This window comes from Melopsittacus undulatus, chromosome 2, assembly GCF_012275295.1.
Source record: "Melopsittacus undulatus isolate bMelUnd1 chromosome 2, bMelUnd1.mat.Z, whole genome shotgun sequence".
Taxonomy (NCBI): domain Eukaryota; kingdom Metazoa; phylum Chordata; class Aves; order Psittaciformes; family Psittaculidae; genus Melopsittacus; species Melopsittacus undulatus.
The window spans coordinates 20,359,026-20,380,352 of NC_047528.1; the positions used below are offsets into that span (position 1 = coordinate 20,359,026).

General features: G+C 41.2%; 1 protein-coding gene across 4 annotated transcripts in view; it reads left to right on the forward strand.

Moving 5' to 3' along the window:
* The first annotated feature begins 797 nt into the window (after positions 1 to 797).
* PAN3 (poly(A) specific ribonuclease subunit PAN3) overlaps positions 798 to 21,327 on the forward strand; it is a 78,974-nt gene continuing 58,444 nt past the window's right edge. For 3 of the 4 annotated variants that reach the window (XM_034072152.1, XM_034072159.1, XM_034072166.1), the window contains exons 1-2: positions 798 to 1,218; positions 13,691 to 13,812. In XM_034072152.1, coding sequence (XP_033928043.1) covers positions 813 to 1,218; positions 13,691 to 13,812 — 528 coding nt within the window. In that variant the 5' untranslated portion in view covers positions 798 to 812. Of the gene's footprint in view, positions 1,219 to 1,474; positions 1,517 to 13,690; positions 13,813 to 21,327 lie in introns of those variants that run through there. The other variant, XM_005149774.3, reaches the window with a different exon arrangement.

Here is a 21,327-nt window from a genome sequence, read left to right on the forward strand (position 1 = left end):
ATTCACATCACATAATTCTCCACTCTCAGAGGAAAACACTTCAAAAGTCCCACTAAAAACCGCCCGCCCCCCGATTCGACTTCAGGAGAGAGCGAATCCCACAGGCTGCCTTCCCGTAATCCCAGCCGGCAGGGAAAAGACAAGCGTGCTGCTGGGTGCCTACAACAGGAAGGAGACACATGGATCTTGAGGGGGCCATCGGTTGGGATCCCGCCGCATCACCAGTACTCTGCCCTCTGCCCGCGAGGGGAACGGCAGCACTAGCGCGGCGGCCCCCGCGGGAGCCGAGCGGCAGCAGCCCCCAGCTCGGGCTCGAGCGGAGACCGGTAGCCAGGCGCGCCGGCCGTTTGCCCCTTCAGCACGGGCGTTACCGGAGGACTGGCTGGCGCTGCGCGGGACGGGTAACGCCCGGCCGCTAGAACCCGGCCAGCACGGCTGCACAGCCGCTCCGCCACACACCTGCACCTCCACAACCCCTGCCCGCCGCTCTTCCGCCCGCAGCACCCAGCGGCCCGGCCCCGGCGACACTACCCATCATGCCCCGCGCCGGCGCAGGCGCGCCCGAGCGGCCGCTCAGGAAGAGGAAAATGGCATAAACAACCCCGAGCGCCGGGACCACTGAGGAGGTGGAGGTGCCGCCGCCCCCGCCGCGGGCCGCGCGGCCCCTTTAAGAGGCGCGGAGTCGCCCCCTCCTCCCCCTTCCGCAGCCGGAGCTCGGGGTGACGGCGGTTCCCGCGCCCCTTCCCCCTCCCCGCCCCCTCCCGGCCGCCCTCCTTCCCCATGGTGCCGACCCCGGCGGCGGGGCGGTTGCCATGAACAGCAGCGGCCTGCCCTGCTCGTCGCCGTCGCCGGTGGTGGGGCCACCGCCTCCGGCGGCGGGGGTCGGCGTGGCGGGTCCGGCGGCCGGCGGGGCGGGGGCCGGCGGCGGCGGCGCCGTGAAGCTGAAGTTCTGCCGTTACTACGCCAAGGACAAGACCTGCTTCTACGGCGAGGAGTGCCAGTTCCTGCATGAGGAGCCGGGCGCCGCCCCCGGGCCCACCGCCCCCCTCGGCGGGCTCCCGCTCGGCATCCCCTCGGCCGCCGCCGCCGCCGGGTCTGGGTACCCGCCGCACGGGGCCAACTCGGGCCCGGCGGCGGCGGCGGTGGGGCCTAAGAAAGCCGAGCTGGGGGCGGGAGGCGGCGGCGGCGGCGGGGGGCTGGATGGCCCGCGGCTGGCGAGTGAGTGCGGCGGGGCGGCCCGGCGGTGGGGTGGGGCGGGGGCGCTGCCGGGAGCGGGGCGGCGGGGGGCGGGCGGTGCCGCGTTGTTCCTGCTCCCCGACACGCTGTGGTGCTACCGGAAACAAATAACAACAGCCATGGTGGCGGTGGTGGTCCCCGGGTCGCCCGCCCCACCGCCTTGCCCCCGGCTTCGGCCGGTGCTGCGCGTCGTGGTGGCCTGTCCCGAGCGGGCGGGACGGGGCTGTGCCCGAGGCACGTAGCGGGGACCCGGCCGGTCCTGACGGGACAGAGCGGGCAGGTGTGTGTGGGAATGGGCTCCCCCCAGCAGGCTGTGGGGGCACCGGGGCTGCTGTAGATTGGCCGGACTTCCGTGCCTGTAGTGGGGCTGGGAGGAGGGCGGTAGCAGTGAGGCTGTGCTTTCGGAGGTAGTACATTTGGATGGGCTCTTCCTAGCAATCTCTGTTGTTTCAGGTCTTAGAAGTTTTAAATGTTCCCACTGAAACATTGCATTAAAAATACATAAAATCATCTTGTAACTAGCTATATATATATATACATTGTCTGCTACTGTGAGCAGGATTTGCTTAAAGGTGTTTCTTTCCAAGGCTTCTTCAGCCTTCATAGAGATCCCCTTCTCAGATGGTGAGAGTTCAGGTCGCCCATGTGCCATGCAAAGTGGCATTGCTGTTACTGGCTGGTTATGCATCTTCCTAATGGTGCGGCCCAATAGTTAGATGTTGCAGTAAACTGATTTGAATAACCATTCGTTTTGTAGGTAAAGCAGCACTTGGCAGCTAGGAAAGGATGCTCCTTCAGAAAATCATGCCACTTTTAATGGGTATATCAAGCTTGGTTGCATTATTGATTGCTGTCATAAATCTGGTGTTTGTTTACATGAAATCACTCAACTACTAAATGGTCACAGCAGTGTTTTTTCTGAAATTAGCATGCAACCATGCTGAGCATCCTGCATGTAGGCTTTTAGTGCTTGATAAGTGTTTCAAGAACCTGCAACTGCTGTTTTGCCAGGTGTGGGTAGCTTGTGCCACTGAGGATTATTACCTCTCTAACTGGTAGCTTGTCAGTGTGTTACATTAACCCAGCACTATCATGTGTACCCTGCCAGGAGGAGCCTGTAATATAAAATTGCTTAATACTTTCTATTAAAAGACAATGTTTTCAGATTTTGATAGTTTTGTCAAGCTTCAGTTCAGGCTGAAACCTTTCTTGCACTTTTTATTTTTTTACAGGCAGAAATATCTTAGGTCCAGTAGCTATAAGTTGATTTTTGTTAGTTTTTCCTTTGGACTGAATTAGGCACAAAAATACAGTTTTCCTCTATGTGAAAGGAAATCACTAAAATCCATTAAACTAGGGGATTCATACTTGGGGAGAGGGTGTAGAATTTGGCTTGGAGGTAAAAGCAGGTTGTTCTTGTAAGAAAGTTCTAAAATTTCCCCAAGCCGTAAGTCTAAAAAAAATCCCTCAGAATTTGTGTGTGCTCAGAGGTTGGTACTGCTGAAATGTGAAGTTAATAGAAAAACTAGCTTCTATTGAATGTTTCAGAGGTTTAAAACTGCACAGAGCTCTTTGCAGTTGCACCCATTATGAGGAGCAAGGGCACCAAGAATGGATAAACCCACTTTGGTGTTATCAGTGATTATGTGCTGGGAAAGTCACCTCCCTTTAAGTTATAGGAGCCAAAAGCTTGGACTGGTAGAAGTTATTACAGGAAGGAACTAATAAGCAAGGAAGAGTAAGGAAAGGAAGGAGAGAAAACATAAGTTGAAGAGCTAGGGGATGGGCTCAGTCTCACTTCTAAGCTTCCTTGCTTTGGTATACATTTGAGAAAAAAATTAAAAATCTAAACTGCATCTGTAGAGGTACTGGCAAGCTAATTTCTCAAATCCTTACTCTGCTGATGATCCAAGGTGTTAACAGTATGATTGCTATGTGAATGGAATGAAAATTTTATTTCTATGGATGTAGAAAGTAATACACTAAGTTGTATTAAATAATAAAATTCTGAGTTTAAGAGCATGAAATTGGTCATTGCCAAAAAAATTGCCTGCCTGTACAGTCTCACAGACTGTTTTCCCTAATTCAGAATTGTTAGTCTTCAGTTATATGGCTGTGGATGCTACCTTCTCTTCTTCCTACTTCACTGGACCCCAGCCTTGTTCAGTGCACAGAGCAGATAATGCTTATTGGCTAATTAACTTTGTAGTCATATTTATTGTTAAAAGTGGGTCAGTGCCTCGTTCTAACATGTGTGTTACTCTAATCCCTCTTTGAGTACAGGATTATTAATTTACTTACAGGTTTTTCTGTGGTAATCACAATGGCTCCCCAAATACCCACTTATTTTCACAACATGAGTGGTAGGAATGTTGAGTGATGAGGAGAAGGCGACCAGTGAAAATACAAAAAATGCTCTGGCAGTATTTCAATATGAGGGTATGAAGTAGAATGAGCAGGGCACATCCTCAGTGCTAACTAGGAGAAATTTCTTGCATGACATGTGGTTAAGCTGTTCTGTGCTGTAGATGTTTTGGATACTTACATCTGACAGGGATTCCAAAAGTGATCAGATATTCTTGGAGGAATACTCTGCTTGAGATTATTAAGTGTGAAAAAGTCATCTCTGAATTGGACTCTTCTTCCCCTACACATGGCTGAGGGCCCGCTAGGAAATCCTGCTTTATCCTTGCTTCACAGTTATGCTTTTGTCGATGTCTCTGCTGCTGTCCAGTGTCAGAGATGAGGTTGCCTAATATTGCTTTGGCCTGACTGTGGGTTTTCATGTTCTTGGGGAACGAGTTATGCTTTTGTCAATGTATCTGCTGCTCTCCTGTGTCAGAGATGAGGTTGCCTAATATTGCTTTGGCCTGACTGTGGGTTTTCATGTTCTTGGGGAACGAGCACATCATGGTGATGAGCTCTGTTTGCTCTCAGAAAATGGTATTGCTGCCCACCACCCCCAAATAACTTGACATGTGTATCGCATATGTTCAAAGTGCCATTCCTACTTCTTCCTCTAGAGCTGTGAGTGCTCAGCCTTCTGCGTGGCTCACCTTCAATGTGTAAGCTGCCAAAATCTGCCCATGCATGTCCCACGTGTCACCCCAGTAAGCAGCAGTGTCAGTGGTGCTGGATCCAAGAAGGCTGTAGGAACAGAGGTGGGGAAATGACTGATGCTTGGTATTTAGGGGAAAATATGTGGTTGATTAATAGGATTGTCAGAAACAGCCCAGGGAAGAATTGGTAGGGGGTATAGTAGCATGAAAAATTTCTCTTCTGATATCTGCTCTCTGTTCTCTCTGGCACTTTCCAACTTCTGTAAGAAGCAAAGCAGCAGCCCACTTTGCTGTACACTCGTTCCTGTGATACTGTCCCTTTGTGCTGCAGGGAGATTCTAGAGGAAAAGGTCATTGTGGTATTGAAATGTATCATGTCTGTACACAGGTTGGACAGGTTAAAGTTGCACAGGCAACTGCAATTGTATTTGTTAGCCTTCAGGTAGTTTTAACAGGTGCAGTATTGTTTTGAGTGTAGACTTCATATGTAAATAGATAGGAGCTGAAGTATGTCTCTAAACATTTGTGAACTTCCACCCTGCTTTTTTTGCCATAGAGCATATGGTACATAGTACTCACTCCTCTTGCCTTTGGTTCCTGTAAATGTGATCAAAACACAAGAGGCGTTGAGCTAAGGAGTTCCCGGTGCTCTCCAGCTCCGGACCGCAGCGGCAGCATCTGTGGGTGGGCTTCGCTGCTGGCGGCGGAGCTGGCCACTGCGGTGCTGCTGCCCGCGATCCCCATGACAGAGGTTAGCTCTCACCTTTTCCTCCGAGATGTTTTCATCTGGTTCTCTGCCAGAAAGCCTTTCTCGGAGTCCTCCTAAGAAATCTGTAGTCAAAATATTTCTGTGAGTTGGCTGCAGTATTCCCCAGAGTGGCCTTGCTCTGGGGTTCTCTGAAGATACCTGGGAAAGCCTGTCTGTGAACAGACTTCATTGCCTGCCTGTCAGAAGGTGGAAAGGTCTTGGGTTGTGTTGAGTTAGCCTAATAAAAGCATGATGTTTTTGCATCCCACCATCCGTGTGTCATGTGGCTGGTCATAGCACTAGTGGATAGTGGCCCCTGCTGTAGGAGCTCTGTGTGCAATTGCTTGGTGGTTAGCTTAAGTGAGCATTACACTGTACGTTTTGTGAAATCCATAAATGCACTAGGTTTGGAGTGAAAGACTTTTGTCCTGCTTTTTGAAATGTGTTCTAAGTCTTTACCAGTCCATTCTTTTGTAAACAAAATGAAGCAGTGGATAGAGGAAAAAATGATAAGCTATTCAGCAAAACAGGTACTAAAGATAATCTGTTGCATCTGTTGGATTACACTTCTTAATGCAATGTAACAATGGTTAGGATTATTCTAAATATGGATTTTTCTTATCTTTGGTAGCATTTAAGTATTTACAACTTGAAATACTTGGAAATGGACAGTTATCTCCAACTTTTAAATATAAGTATAGTTGTGGTATTTCACATACTGATTACTTTTCTCTGGGTTTGTTTCTTCTTCACTTGTAAGCAGAACATAGGCACTATAGTAAAAGTGTGTGGTTGAGAATTCTTTTTCCAGGCTTGTTTGTACTTTTTGCAAGTGATGCTGTATTAGTTGCTGTATGCCTCAGTTTTCTTTTTAGAGAGATGTTTCCCCTTCCAGTTTTCCTGATGTCTTTTCCAGGTGTTGATAGATGATACAATTTCATCTTGTTTTCCTCTGAATATTTTTAAGAAATGGGGAGACAATTCTGAGAATTGAAGAGACATTTGAGACATTTGAAATCAGAGACAACGGAGAATTGAGGAGTAAAAACAATAACCAGTTAGAGATGCATGGGAGAAAATGAAAATTACTGATTTTGTTTAATCACTTTGTCTCGTATGTCAGCTCCAGGAATTCGGAAATGATAGACTTGTTTTTCTTTTTCCTTTTACGTGTTTCATGTGGAATTGAAATGGCGAGGAAAATTAGTAGGGGAAGCTAAGGAAAATGAAAGGCAAGAAGGGAAAAAATCTCAGTCTGCAAAGTGATACGGGATTTTGAGGGGCAGTTTTAGCATATAAAATTTTTCTTAAAAATTCACTACTAATTGGCTTTGAAACTGATTGTGCCTGTTTAAATACTTTGTGGGTTTTCCTTGTTGTATTGGAAATAATTTAAAGTCCGAATATTCCACAGGAATTACAGATTCCTGAGGAGTACTGTGATTATTTGTTTCTGGTAGTACCCACCCTGTGTTGGGTATTGAAGAATGTAAAGAAAGCACTATTACTGTTGTAACTGTTTTTCTGCTTCAGAAGTAAAGATGAAAAGGAGTATGTGGGGGGATAGTTATATTATGTGAGCAAGTGCTATATATTGTATCTTAATAATTTGAGGTTTTGTTAATGTGTTTTTAAGATACAGAGCATCCCCATTCAGTTTATATCTAGCAGATGTTAGATAACTGATTTTTTGTAGGTATCACTGTAGGAGTGGGCCTTCAGGAAGGATTTGAATGCCCAGAAAATAGTGACCTTGGGGACCAGCTCAGAAAGAGTTCCATGTGTAAGGAACCACCTAGAAGCAAATTTAGACTGCTACGGGAAAAGTGGACAAATGGTAAGTGAGGGTTGGGTGATAAACACAGGTAGAAACACTTCTCTAGAACCTTCAAAGTAGAAAAATGATAATCTTGGTGCTGAAGCACCTGATGAAAAGGGGGTCAGTGGAGGGATTTAGATAGTGAGCTGTTTGTTTCCTCATCTGTTACTTTATAGTAAAGATGCATTACACTGCCAGAAAATGGTCTGGTGAATAATGTGTATTGGAGAGGAGTTGGAGTAGATCATGCTTTGTATGTGTGTGCACGTGTGTGTCTGTTCCATGAGTCTTCCAGGAGTTAAAAAAATTCTGATGATTGTTTTGTCTGAGCTTCAGAGATATTTTGTGCTTAGAACTTATTTGTATTTTTTTTATTTTGCTTCCTAACAGCCTTTTACTCCTGACAACCAAAAACCAAAAAACAAACAACTTGAGAATAGAGATTTAGAAACAAAGTACAGATATATAAAAGTGAGAGTAGGGACATGCATTGTGCAAGCTGTCATCAGGTTGGTTATCTGTTATGCAATTCCTGTAGTCTGTGGGTAGACTCCTGCAACTTCATTTGTTCTAATGCAGATATAGCTGGCAGGAAGACCTTTCTTTTCCTTTCTTTTATGCATTCTCCTCTGCTGGTGTGAAAAATGTCCTAACATTCTGTTCAGGTTATCTACACACATTCCATACAACTACTTATAAAAAAAAGTTTTAGAAAGCTATTAAAAACCAAAAGCTTAAGCATGTATGTTTTGAGAATTTTGATGCAGTTTATTAAATAATTCAGTGCAATATGATAGGAATTGTGCAGGCTTTTGGAGAGGGTTTGCTTGGTGAGCTATGATACTAAGTAACTGCATTACTTTGAATTGCTGTTTCTGATAGCAGAGTAGCTCTGACTTTTGAAAAAGTATGAGTTTTCATTTGTGTTATTACTGTGCTTTTGGACTTGGTGCATGAGGGGTCTGCTGCTCAGGACTGTGCACTGAGAGTTTTACAGAGCAAAAGGATGGCACCTGTTGGCGTGGGTTTTTTTTTTAACTTCTTTATCAGATGCTTCTATGATATGTGAGATAAATTTAAAGAAAAAAAAAAAAGCAAAACCAGAAGAGCTCAGTCATTTACTATTACAGTGAAGATTGCTGTTTTCCTTTGCTTGCCCATGAATATCTCCTCGCCTAGTGGGAGTGTTTGTAAATAAGGCAGCATTTCCCAAACTGTTTTGCTTCCTGTCTGCATTTCAGCCAACTTGGTTCATTTGTGCTGCCTGTCCTCATATTGCACTTTCCATCACGGCATCCTAACCCAGGCATGTGCTTTTACTTTTGCCTCTCGTGCCTGGGGATGTTGTTCACTTTCTTTGTTGTCTCTATTTCACTGATTCCCAGCCTGTGTTTCAAAAACACTGCATTAAATGAGAGAGACAGAAAAACACCAGAGAATCCACTTTCCTAAACAAGTTGCAACAGTAGCAGCACTGTAGTGAAAGTAACCTATGTATAGTGCTTATGAACTGTTACAGAAGTGTACAAGCACATTATTATTTCCTGATACAAAGATGTCAGTACAAAGCAAAGTAGGACAAGCATAAGCTCTTCTGACACCCCTGTGCTTCTAGGAGACTAAAAGGACACGAGTCTTAAATGACTTGTCATAGATAGGCTTTGTATAAAACTTTTATTGTTCTTATCTCAATACAAGGATAATGATCTCTGTAAAATTCTACTGGAGATATGGCACTGTGGTTTTTCCTGCTTTATACCTAGCTGAGATAACACCTCGTCCTTTGTATGCACATGGTATGCAATGAACCTATGATCTGGCTTACCAAGCTGTGTTGAGGTGAAAAGTGCCTGCTCTGTTGCAGTGCTAGGAGTTTAAATAAAGATTACCTGTCTACATAAGCTTTTTTTTCCCCAGCATAAAAATATTTATAACACAGGTTATTTTTTTTTTTTTTAAGCAGTGATAGATCCATGTTCTGTCTTGCTAGGAGTCTTTAAATTGTTGTTTTGAAAAATATGTCAACAAAAATCTATTGTGATCTTGCTTTAGTCCATTAACACTTGGGGCAATATATCACATTCTTGTAACCCTTATATTAAGAACAGTTTCCAAGATGATCAGTGCTGATACTAAGTTCATAAAAGCATCAGCATAGGATATTACAGTATTGTTTACTGGTTAGTATAACATTAGCATGAAAATATCAGAAATGACATTTTTTCACATAGTGTTTGTGTTAGTTTTCAGATAGTGCTAGTATTAGACACTATGAGCAATAAACTAAAACCACACCAAACCCACAGATCATCTCTGTTGAAGCGCGTGTGTTGAGTTCATCACAGTAGTACTCAGACACTTATGCTGTGATGAGATCCTTTGTTTCTGAATAATGTTGTTGTAATAAGTAAGGCAAAAATAACTACTTGGGTTGTTTGGTTTTTGTTTTTCCCCCCCCCCCCCCCTCTTTGGTGCCTGCATCTGGGAAGCCTACTTTCTGCTAAAATTCTGTGGGAGAAGAATTACATAAGAAGATATTTATTTTTAATTGCAGTTGTCACATTAAGCTGCAGTGTTACTCACCAAGCAAATTATTATTAGGCAATGTGTGTATAAAAAGTAGAAAAGTCTTCTGAATTTCTCAAGATGCTGTATTTTATTTCTTTACAGAATTGCCAGGATGTAGCTTCTGGCATTAATGTTGACGGAATTTAGAAGTTTCTTCTTGTTTTCACATATGTGCTTATATAATGTGTTAGTATTTTTTTTCCTTGCTGGATTCCTAGTTGTTCCCTTTTGTGTCCATCTTTTCTCAGACCTGCCTCGTCAACTTTTCTTCTTTAAGGAAGTTGTTGCTTGTCTCTAGAAGAGGCTGTTGAAAATATGTGCAATTTCAATGCATGGATAGTAGTTACACAACAGAAAGGCATGATTTTCTTTTGACAACAAATAACAAATTCAAGACTTTCCTGTATTGTGTAAACTTACTTTCCTGAAGTTATAATCAGTGCTTTAGGAGAGAAAAGGCATAAACCTCAGAAGTTTTGTCATTCTAATAATGCTGTGTGCAGAGCACTTGACAGTGTGTGCTCGCATTTGTTACACAGGAAAGATATTGATAGACAAGTTGAATGCAGGATCTGATATAAATTATTAAACATATGAGAATAAAAACTTTCTAAGAACTAAGATTTTCTTTCCAGTTTAGACTTCTCTTCTTTTAATACCACATTGCCCACATGGTGCAATGTGCCCACTTCTGAAGACCTTCTCCTGTGGATTGCTTATGATAAATCACTTTAATTTTTTCATGCTCTGAACTACCATGGTATTCAAGAAGCAAGTGAGAATTTATGATTTGCCAAGTGTTTGGTAGAAGGAGGATAAAAACCTTCTACTTCCATGGAGAAGGCCAGGTGCCAAATACAGTAAAAGTGCCTTGGCTGTTCAGGTATTTGCTGAGCTTTCATCATGGTAACAGGTGAATGTCCTTTCTTAGAGCAGAAATGGAGTATGCAGTGACCATTCTTGGTTCTGTAGGCAGTGAGGGAATTACTTTTTTTTTCCATTGTACCTATGTAAGTTGCATCTTTTTTGTTAGTTTTAGTTTTATTGCTTGTTATATAGGGAAGTTAGTATAAGGAAGCTGGTGTTGAGTTTTCTCCTGAAGGCAACAGTTATACTTACCACTTCTAGAGCATTCTATTTTTAGTAGGAGCTACTGCCAAGGAAACTACCCTCTGCTCCACTGAGCTTACTTTATTCTGATGGCTTTCTTTTGTTTGTTCGTGTGGAAAATGTTTTCTTGTCATCTTGGTCCCTTCACTAGATGTGTGTTTCTGGACAACAGAAAGCCTTATAGTTGAAATTGCTGTGGTACCCATAGAATTGGGTGGTATGAAGGTGGCTTAGTACTGGAGTACAGAATTTGTAGTAATGGCATAAGAAGGCTGATTGGTATTGCCAAACCATTGCAGTTCAGTAGAAAGATAGTCTTCCTAAAGCTACATAAAGGTAAATATTCTGGAGAAGCTTCTGTTACCTGGAGTGCTCAGTTGAATATCAGTGTGCCAATAGAAAGCCTAAATTGTAGCTTTGAGCATCTTTAAGTGGTTTGGCTAGGCTGCATGGCACATACTAGCAGCAGAAAGGCAGCAGTTTCAAAGATCAACTTTGTTATTCCCAGATGCATCTTCAGCCTTGCTCAGCATTGGGATTGCTGCTGTAAGCCTGCTCCTGCTTGTAGCTTGATCTGCCTGACCCTGATGGTGCTTCAGCCAGACTAGGGAAGAGCATCTGGTGCTGTATTTATGCTCCAGCAAGGTTACCAGCACCAGCTCCAGTGCTTTGTTTGGATAATGGGTAATTGCAGCTGTACCACTGGTCTGCAGTTACTGGAGGTCAGCTCTGGTTTTCTTTGCACTGAGGGAGTTCTTCACATGCCTTGCTGCTGAATGTGGCAAAGCTTGCAAGCTTTCGCTTGCCTATTTCCAGTGGAGAAATCAAAGGTGGGTTCTCATTTTGACCCTAGTATATTGAGGAGCAGTGGAAGAAGCAGAAAGAATCAGCAATTTCTTGACTCTTCAACAGAGGCTGAAGGATTTGTAAAGTTGATGGTGCAATCTGATGGACTTGCTTGCTAGTTTGTTAAAAATTGGATAGAATATGGACTTTCTGACAGAAGTATAACATGAAATAGTAGATATACTGCTGAAATCACACAGTGTACGTTGAAATTACAGCGTTCCAGGAACTCAAACAGTTTTGGTCTTTCATAGTAAAGATGTAGCATTAAAAACTGCATCAGTTTTTGATACTGGCTGAAATGCAGGCAGAGAAGGCTGTATTGGAAATGTATTTTTAAAATAAGCCCACAGTGTGAACCCTGAATAATTCATGGACAAACTGGACTGAAACTATTTATAATTAAACACTAATTTGCTATATTTTCATATTCTTTTATGATGGAGTCCTAGTATTTTTCATTATGACAGAAAACAATTCTGTTAAAATGCTAACCTTCACAGTGTGAATTAGGGACTTATTGTAGCAGGTAGGATGAGACAGTAATTGGGGCTATTGCAGACATTAAATTTTCCCTGATACAGTAGTTCAAACTTAAAATACTTTTCTTAGGCCTTTGAATGTAAGTTTCCCAAATGAAGGCAAAAGAGGGACAGACATTTAAAAGTCATTAAAAGCTTTTTCTAGGGCTGTAGCAAGAGGATTTCTGAAGTTTGTGTGGCTGTTCCTTTGGAATTATGAAGAAGGATCTTGGGCATGGAGAGTAGAGCTTTATTTGCCTATTCTCTTAGCTAATTTAAATGTGTTGCAATTCATTAGTAATTAGGATCTTTAAAATTCCTTAGGTGTCTCCCTCAAACATGCAGAGTAGACAAGTAATGTTCTAGGTCTGGCAGCAATACTTCAAGAATCTTTTTTGCTTGCAAAACTGGTATGTATTGCCACTGAGGTATTCAGTTTATTTAATCTCACATACAGCTCTTCATTTGGGGTGCTGTAGGTGTTAGCCCTAGTTGTCTAGTTCATCCGGGTCCCGTCTGTGGGAGTGCAGCTGGGCAGTGTTGTCATCTGTCTGTAATAAGGGTGCTGTTTGTCATTCTCCTCTTCCAGCCCTTCCTGTGAGTTCATCTGGCTGTGCTGCTTTTGTTTTTTCCTGTGCCTGCATCATGGAAATTAGCTCACCAGGTTATGCAGTCTCTTTTTGGAGGGAAAATTCCCATTCTGATGAAATGTGAGGGGCTTATAATCTGCATTCCTTTAGCTCTGCCACAAAGTTGCATTTTATTTCCTTTGAGGAGAAGGATCAGGAAGTTGTTTCCGGGTGTCATCGGCTGGCTGCAAGTCCTCCCAGAAGTTCAAGTCAGATGGTTTGGTACAGGATGTTCTTCTGAGTTGGATGTGTGCCTTCTTACCTTGGAGCTACCGATTACTCATGCCTTTTGGCTTGCAGTGGCCTGGCCATACTGATTAGTGTCTTTATAATTCACTGTGGGTGTTTTTGTGGAAGCTTAATTTGAGTTTGTATACCATTGTAAACTTTTTTTTTGTTATCAAGCTAATACCCACTTGAGTGTTTTGTGTTTATTATTACTGCTTCTTGTTGTTCTCTGTAGTTTCATAGTATTGAATTCATTTATTTGCAGTTAAAGTACTGTACTTGTATGTCAAGGGTCTTTTTCAAGAGAGGATTAATTTCTTCTTACATCCTTCACACTTGTTTTCAGTCTAGAAGATATTTTTGGCCACATTTCATGAAATTGTTGTCACTTTATGAAGTATGAGGTAATGAAAATAGTCTTATGTTCTTAAGGAAGCTTTGAAAATGTTTGTGCTTTGTGGGAAAGGGTTTGAGATTTTCTTAAATGTAAATTTTGTGTGTTACCCTTTAAAAGAACCAGTGCATCCAGTTTAAAACTCGGCAGATGTATTTCCAAGATGGGTATGCAAGAATGCAGGTTTTATTAGAATAAGCTTACTTTCTAGTTTCTTCTTGTTTTCTTTATGATGTCATTACTTTTCTTGTTACTTGTGTTCAAACGCATCATCTCTGTCAAACTTTTCACTTTTCTGCCTCTTTCTGAATTTGTGCTGTAATTTTACGCTGCGTACGCTGTCGTTTAGCCACCTCTTTCATAAAATTTCTTTTTTTTGTTGTTTTGCTGAGAGAGATAGGCTTGAAATACAGTATCACCAACCTTTTCCTGTTCTACCCTCCTGCCAAAAAACATTATGTAAGAGGTATTAGCAAATAAACCCATGGTAAATTAATGTTTTTCTGAAATGGTTTTCTTTTTTTTCTTTTAGTTCCTGGAATAGATGGCGGTGGGTTAGCTGATGCTAGTCTCACAGATTCCTACTTTAGCACCAGCTTCATTGGCGTTAATGGATTTGGAGGTCCTGCTGAAACAAAGTACCCCATGATGCAGGTAATAGCCGTGAATTGTATACTGTTTCATTAATTCTGGCTGGTGTTACTCTGGGAAGGGAAATCTGTTCAAGAGGCAGAAAAAATGGGGCCTTATGGAATGTGTCACCTTATAGGATATACAGAGTATATAGAATCATAGAATAGTTATGGTTGGAAAGGACCTTAAGATCATCTAGTATATAAGCACTTTAATCTTGCAGATGGAAATGCAACAATATCATTACTTTAAAATTAGTCTGTTTTTATTGGCATTTATCTGAGCTGTTGTGTTGGGCTTTGGCAAATATATTAACTCTGTTCCTAGATTTCTTCTTACGCTTATAGCTTGTTTTGATAGCCTTTTAGTAAATGTTTCCAAAATGATTTTTATATATTTCAAGGAGCAGAAGTCACTGAAACAGAATGTTGAACCATCAAACCTGTAAATTGCTAGACAAAAACTTCAGAATTTGTAAACTTGGTCTCTGGGGGCATTCCGTTATGTTTAAGTCTTCTGACATGTTTTCTTGTGTTTATAATTTTCTGTCGATGTTGACATAGGAACTCTCATGAGGTGGAATTTATTGTGTAGGTAGTATTATGCAAAAGTTTCAGCAAAAGGCTGTCATTTCAAACCCAAATGAGTGTCTATTGAGTTTAACACATGAAGTACTAGAACACCACCCTCAAACTGTTATGCTTTTGAGAAGCTGAAAAGATGGTCTTTCCCTGTACTCAAAGGTTTAGCAAACCAGTTTCTGGTAAGTGAAAGAGAGCGCAAGTCAAACAGTTTACACTAAGTCCTGACAGCAACTCTTTTATATCAAGGAAACTCTGCTTATGACCTTACTTTGATCTCAGTTGAGCCTGTATTAGGGATTGAAAAATAACTCAGCAAAAGGTGGGAAATAATTAGGTGTATTTCCTTTTTCCTTCTTTTTTCTTTTTTTTTTTTTTTTGCCTGCATGTTTTCAAGAACTCTGGATTTTCTTGTTCAGCGAAATTGCGAAACTATGGAAATGTTTGTTACTGACAGTGCTGCATGATTTGAAAAGAGAAATTTTAACCTCTGATTCCAGAATGTACTGTTGAAGCTGGAAGTTACAAATTCTGGTATCACTGAGATCATATAATTTTAACCTTTTTAGTGCCAAGTCATCATGTTTTGTATCTTTAAACTGTATTCTACAAAAGCACTGGTGACTTTCTAAACACAAATTTTTAATTATAACTATTTTATTCTAGAAAGGCAATAAGGCATACATCTAACATGGTCCCTCACAGGACTTTAAATACTTTGCTAATGCCTGTGAGATTACAGTCAAGGCATTGTGGTTTCTCTTTGATAAAAGAGAAGAAATTGATGTGCTTCTTACCCATTGGAGGCTAAGGAAAATTACTTCTGAAGGAGTTTTTCATTAAGAGTTGAGAAATGCTTACAGGCATTAAACTACAGTTTAAAAAGCGTTATTATATTGATTTTTACACACACCTCCCCTTTGAGTCATGTAATTTAAGTTCTTGCTTGCATATTTAAAGCTGGTAACACTATTTTGATTGTGTCAGCTTCTCAATTAAGTCCATACTGATAAAGTTTAGCCACTCAGAATGTGGTTTTCCATGTCACTCAGCCCTTAGGAGAGCAAGGTGTAGGAAAAAATCCTGGTGCCTTTTACTTTAAATAATACTGATGCTTTATGGTTTGGAACAGACTGAATCTCATAGACTGGTGGTTGTGTCAAAGATGAACCTTTTGATCTCTAAAGATTTTGTTACTTGATTAAACCTTAGCAAAACTGATTTATATAGACCCACTGGAGACTTCCTAGATGTTAGTTTCCAAAAAATATAGCCTGCAGTGGCATGTTCCATCTTGAGTTGGTTCTTGCAGTTACAGCTGTGGCCTAATCTAGGCCTTGTCTGAACTCCAAGCAGGAATGCTGCTCTACTTTGTTTCCCTCTTTCTTTTTTTTTCCACTTCACGCTGAAGCAGCATGAAAGTGGATCTGTATTTAATGACAGCTGGATCCATGTTAATTGGAGCAGAGGGGTGTGTAAGGAAAGAGAGGTTGATGCTGTAGGCTTAGAGGAATTGGGCTGAGAAGTGGATAAGGAACTAGGAAAGACTGAGGGGTGGGATTGAATCTTAGAGATGTTGGTGGGATAGTCACAGAATGAGGACTAGAATTGCACAAGTGAAGTACACAGAAACTGGAACAAAGAAATGAGTTGGCATGATTCAAAGCTGGGGCAAAGTAGGGTGGAGAGAACAAATCCATGTGCCTGTTTCTCTCCAGTTCCTTGAGTCAAACTAAAGATACTGAAATTTAAGAGTTCTGCTATGTATGAAACTTCAGAAGGTGTCTGTAAAATATGTCAATAGCTCTCAGATTTTGCAGATGAAAACATTAATTCCATCTGTAAGTTACTTAGCCATCTCTGGTGGACTTGTGCAGTTCACAAATAGATGCATCAGTGATGCAATATGAGGAAATATTTTCAGCTTTTTTTTTTTAAACCGGGAAGTTGCACACGTGTGCGAATAAACACGCTGGGAGAAAACCGCAAGTAAGATATAGCTGTATGTTAAGAAATGTTAAGTTTAGGTTGTCAGTGCAGCCTTGAGGTTATATGTGGAGATATATTTCTCGTAATTAATTTTTTTTCAGTGGGAAAATTGTAAGTGGGACTTACTCAGGACACAAGATGTGTGGTGCATGTGTAATGAGCACCCATTTGATACTTAAGTGTTCATCTTGCAATTCCATGCCTTACTTCTGCATGCTGTTCATATCCTTCTTACAAAGACTGTTAGTTGGCAGTGTGCTTTCCTGTGCAGGTTATGATTATTGCGTTCAACTTTATGGGATGCTTTGCTTATGAGAGAAGGAAGCAGTCTGCATTTTATAAAGGCCTGGCAAGAAAAGGGATGGTAACCAACCAACCAAACAAAAAAAAACCAAAAACCCAACAGTGCTGGCAAACTAGAGACTCCAAACTAACCTGTACAGCTGGAAGGTGAGGAATGACCACCTGTAGAAAGCTTGGGTCAAGTTGCTTAACTGGCCTCAATCTAGCAAAAATAGAAATAGTTGGTCTCTTCTGGGTAAGGTTCTTTTTCTTTTACCATGAGATAATCTTTCTGCAGTACGTGTTTTATTCACTAGATACCTTCCAACATTATCATCAGCGATTCAATAGATAATTTTTTTGACTATTCCTAATTAATCTCCAGAACATTTGTGACGTGCAGCACATGAACCTGAAGTTTATTGAAAACAGTATGTGATTGTATATATATTTGGGTTATCGTAACACATACGTAATGGAGCCAAAATGCCTGAAGCAATGCTACATGCAAATTTCACAATCCTTATGTTTTTGTGAGCAATGAAAATCTGTTACAGTGTTAAGTAAACAGCAAAAGAAAGGGAAATAAAAGTGGATTTTATAATCATGAACTGGGGAAGGGATGTGCTTCTTTAATCATAAATAATGTAGGTGATTAGTGGCCAACATTCTTGAAGACTGGATATTTCTGACTTCTGACTGAGATTTCATTTGTATGTGTTGAAGAATGTTCTGAGATCTAGAATATCTCATTGGGGTTAGATTAGTGGTGAAGATGCGATTATGGCAATGCTCAGTTTGCAGTGGAAAAAAGAATAAAAATCCGTGGTAGAATTAGGAAAAGGATTTTTGATGTGGCCATGGTTTTATTTTTCTTCCTTTCTGAAATATAGCTTTGCCTCATTGTTCCACTCTTTTTACGTCAAGGGTCTTTGCTGTTAGCCAGCCTTCCATTCCCCCCCTGTTGGCATCTTCTGTTTTTACTATTTCCTATTGATTAATAGGCTCCTGTCCTCATTGGTTTGCATTTTCCTGTAATACAGTTTTGCTTCATGTCTTTTCTTCCCTGAATCTGCATGTGCTTTCATAGGCTACATTAGCAGTATTGGCTTCCAGCTTATCAAAGTGAATATTTTCTCTTTTCCCCTCTCTGACTAATAACAGAGCAGGCCTGCAAAACACATGGCCCACAGGCTGCATGCTGTCCTCGAAGCTGTTCTTTCTCTTTTTGGTGTAGCAGCAGCTGCCAAGAGACAGTCAGAGGTGTGGTTCAAGAAGCAGCTCATTGCTTTTGGCTTTCCCAGCAATGAGGAGGCAGGAGCTGGCTGGCTGGGATGCCTCTAGTGCTTGGCTGTTTGCTCAGCTGCTTTGTGTGTGCCACTTAGCTGGCTGGTGTCTGGCATTATTGCTGCCCCTTGCCTGACTTGTGGCTTGATTAAAGATACAGGTGGTGCAGAAAGGAGTGATAATATTATGCTGGGATCTTAAAAGGATATTACAGCAGGATGAGGCAGAGGAATATCTTGATGTTAATAACTTCTAGTGTCATATTGGAACTGAACAACTTTGCTATAAGAGTATAAACCAGTAGAAGGTGTCTTCATGTGTGTTGCTTCACAAAGATCTTTGATTTCCTTATTTTCATGGGATAAGATTTACAATTACATGGCTTCCATTGGACTGCAGGTAATGTTGAAAGTAAGAATCACAACTTTTCAATTAATCACCCTAATAAAATAAAAAAGGGGTAACAGTCTTCAGTGTTAGAGTTGGCAAGGCCAAGCAATGGAAAAGAATTGGTCTTGCTTGCTTTTGCCATTCTGATGTTGGTATACTAAGTGTTCTTGAAAGCCTGAGAAGTAAAGACCATGCTCTCTTCAAAGCCTTGCAGCTGAATAAACACAAAGACCTTTGTTCCTATTGCTGCCTCTGCCAAGAGTTGAGTAATAAAACTCTCCTTATAGCACAGAAGCTTGTGAATGTCTTCAATTTTTAACTGTTGAGAACTGAGTGGAACTACAGACATGCTATTTTAAATATAAAATTACGCAGTTGTTTACATAATGCTTTCTGAAGAAATCCAGTTGCTTTAGCTCAGACACTTGGGAGTAGGACATGCAGTAGATTATGTCAAGTACACTAACTGTCAAAGGCAAATTTTGGATTACTTCGAAAGGAAATCAAAAGGTTGGTCATAGAATCTGACAAACAGTGATTTGTTTGTTTGTGACAATCTTATTCTTTTGCAGGATAGCTTCTTATATAGTACAATTAATATTCTAAAAATTACAAAGAAGTATTTTGAAATATAGTTCCAGTATTAAGATGAAGAGGACACACTACAAAATATTTTGATATACAGCACAGGAATGACTCTCTACACCTACCTGAAAGGAGGTTGTAGTGAGGTGTGGGTCAATCTCTTCTCCCAAGTATCAAGCAATAGGACAAGAAGTAACAGCCTCAAGCTGTGCCAGGGAAGGCTTAGACTGGATATTAGGAAAAATTTCTTCACACAGAGGGTGATCAGGTATTGGAGCAGACTGCCCACGAAAGTTTTGGAATTGCCACCCCTGTAAGTGTTCAGAAACCGTGTAGATGAGGCCCTCAGTGACATATTTTAGTGGTGGACTTGGCAGTCCTGGGGTGGTGGTTGGAACTGATGATCTTAAAGATCTCTTCCAACCTAGTTGATCCTATGATTCTAAGAAAGGTGCTCGTTTTCTTTGTGTTAGGTCAGAGAATATGGAGACAGAGGGAGCAAATGCTATCTCTTAAGTATCTTGGGGAGAAGAAATGGTGGAGATGAAATCAAAATCCCTCACTTAAGTCTTGTAACATAAGAGATGTAAAATTATGTAAAACTGTAACTGTATGTAGTGAAGCTTTATTCATACTCTATCTTGATGAGAATTTCCTAAGTATATATTTTAGTGGAGGGATATAAAAGCTAAGCAAACTTCTTGTAAGTACAGCTATAATTTGTTTTGCTCCTGAACATTTAAGGGTGGAGGCAAGGTGGTGTGTACCTTTAGAAGGTAGGAATAACACTTTGTAACACTTCTCTTCCTAGCATACTACACCAAAGAAGCATTGAAGTGAAGGTGAGTGGTGTCCTGGGCTGCTCTGGGTAAAGTACTGCTAGCAGGTCTAGGGAAGTAATCCTTCACCTCTGCTCAGGACTGGTGAAGGCACAGCTGGGTTGCTGGGCTTTGCAGTACATGAGAGACATGGACACACTGGAGAGAGTGCAGTGAGGGGCCTTGCAGATAGTGAGGGAACTGGAGCATCTCATCTGTGAGGAGGATTGAGAGAGCTGGGAGCTCTCAGCTTGACGAATAGAAGGCCTGGGGGAATCTATATCCATGTACATAAGTACCTGAAAGGAGGGTGTAAAGCATATTAATTGTTAATTAATTGCTTAATTGCTTGGATAGCCAAGAATTAACACAGTGTTCTGGAAAACTTTATTTCTCAATTTTTTTGTGAAATTAAAGACCCTGTATTCTGTTAACTGGTGTAACAGAATGTTCAGCACTAGAAGAACTTTTAAGTTGAAACCTCAGGTTAAATCCTTGGACAAGGATGAATGTGACAGTTTTGTTCTGTAGTAGATTGCTTTGAGATGTGAACAGAAACAGCTTTTAATTCCTTTGAAGGGAGAGGGACAGGATGTATGCCAGTCAGTCTAGTTGAATTTTAACTAGTGCTTAAAGAACCTCAATAAATCCTGTTAAGAGGCAGGCAAAGAAAAGCAGTTTATATGGAACCGAGTGACATTGGTGTGGTGCTTAGTTATGACAAAGTTGACTTTTTATGTTAACTTCTGTATGATGAAAGTCATGATGTCCTAAAGTCTAAAGTTCTCATTTGTGCGTGCTTGACTTGCCTAGCAGGCTTAGTAGTTTATTTTCTTCTTCTGTTAATGGTTCCTTTTACCTTTCTGAACCTTTCATCCTTTGGGCTTGAGATTTTTGTGACTGTGGTCATCTTGAAACTGAATTTGTGTGAAAAATAGCTCAATACCATTAGAAGAGATTGAGAGGTGTTATTTAAAATCAAAACTGCCTTCTGGAAAACACAAATAACAAGTAGCACTTGGGTTTTCTTTTGTCTTTCAAGACATTTCAACCTTTTAAGAATCAAGTACAGGAATAACTTTCATAAAGACTAAATGCTTTTGGGTGTGGTAGAAATTTTAATATTAAAACAGTTTAAAAATCCTTTACTGATTCCATGTGGGTCTTCTATGAATAATGTTAAGCCAAGAAGCTTCTGCATGTGTAATAGAAGTGAGCAAACTGAAAAATTCATGAGTGGTGAAGTGGAGGTTTTTTAACCTCATTCAAGGTACAGTTTACAAGCAGTTGTTAAAGCAAGAGCTGCCCAAGAGAGAGGCTTTGGGTTTTCAGAATGCTGATTCATATGAAAACGCGTTTGCACCTTGAACGAGGCTTGACTTTGTAGAAGCACAGTTGATGTTTGTAGACTGTTTGCACTGTGCTTTCAGAACCCTGAACAATGTGTTCTGTTGCAGTCTGTCTTGCATGCACAGTGTGTTTTTAGTGATTGTATCAGCACTGGTTTTCATCATTTCAGTCACCTATGCATGTTACAAGTCTGAGTGTTTGACTCCTGTACTTGAGGAGGTAGAGTACTGGTATAAACTTAGAGTTCTAAGTAA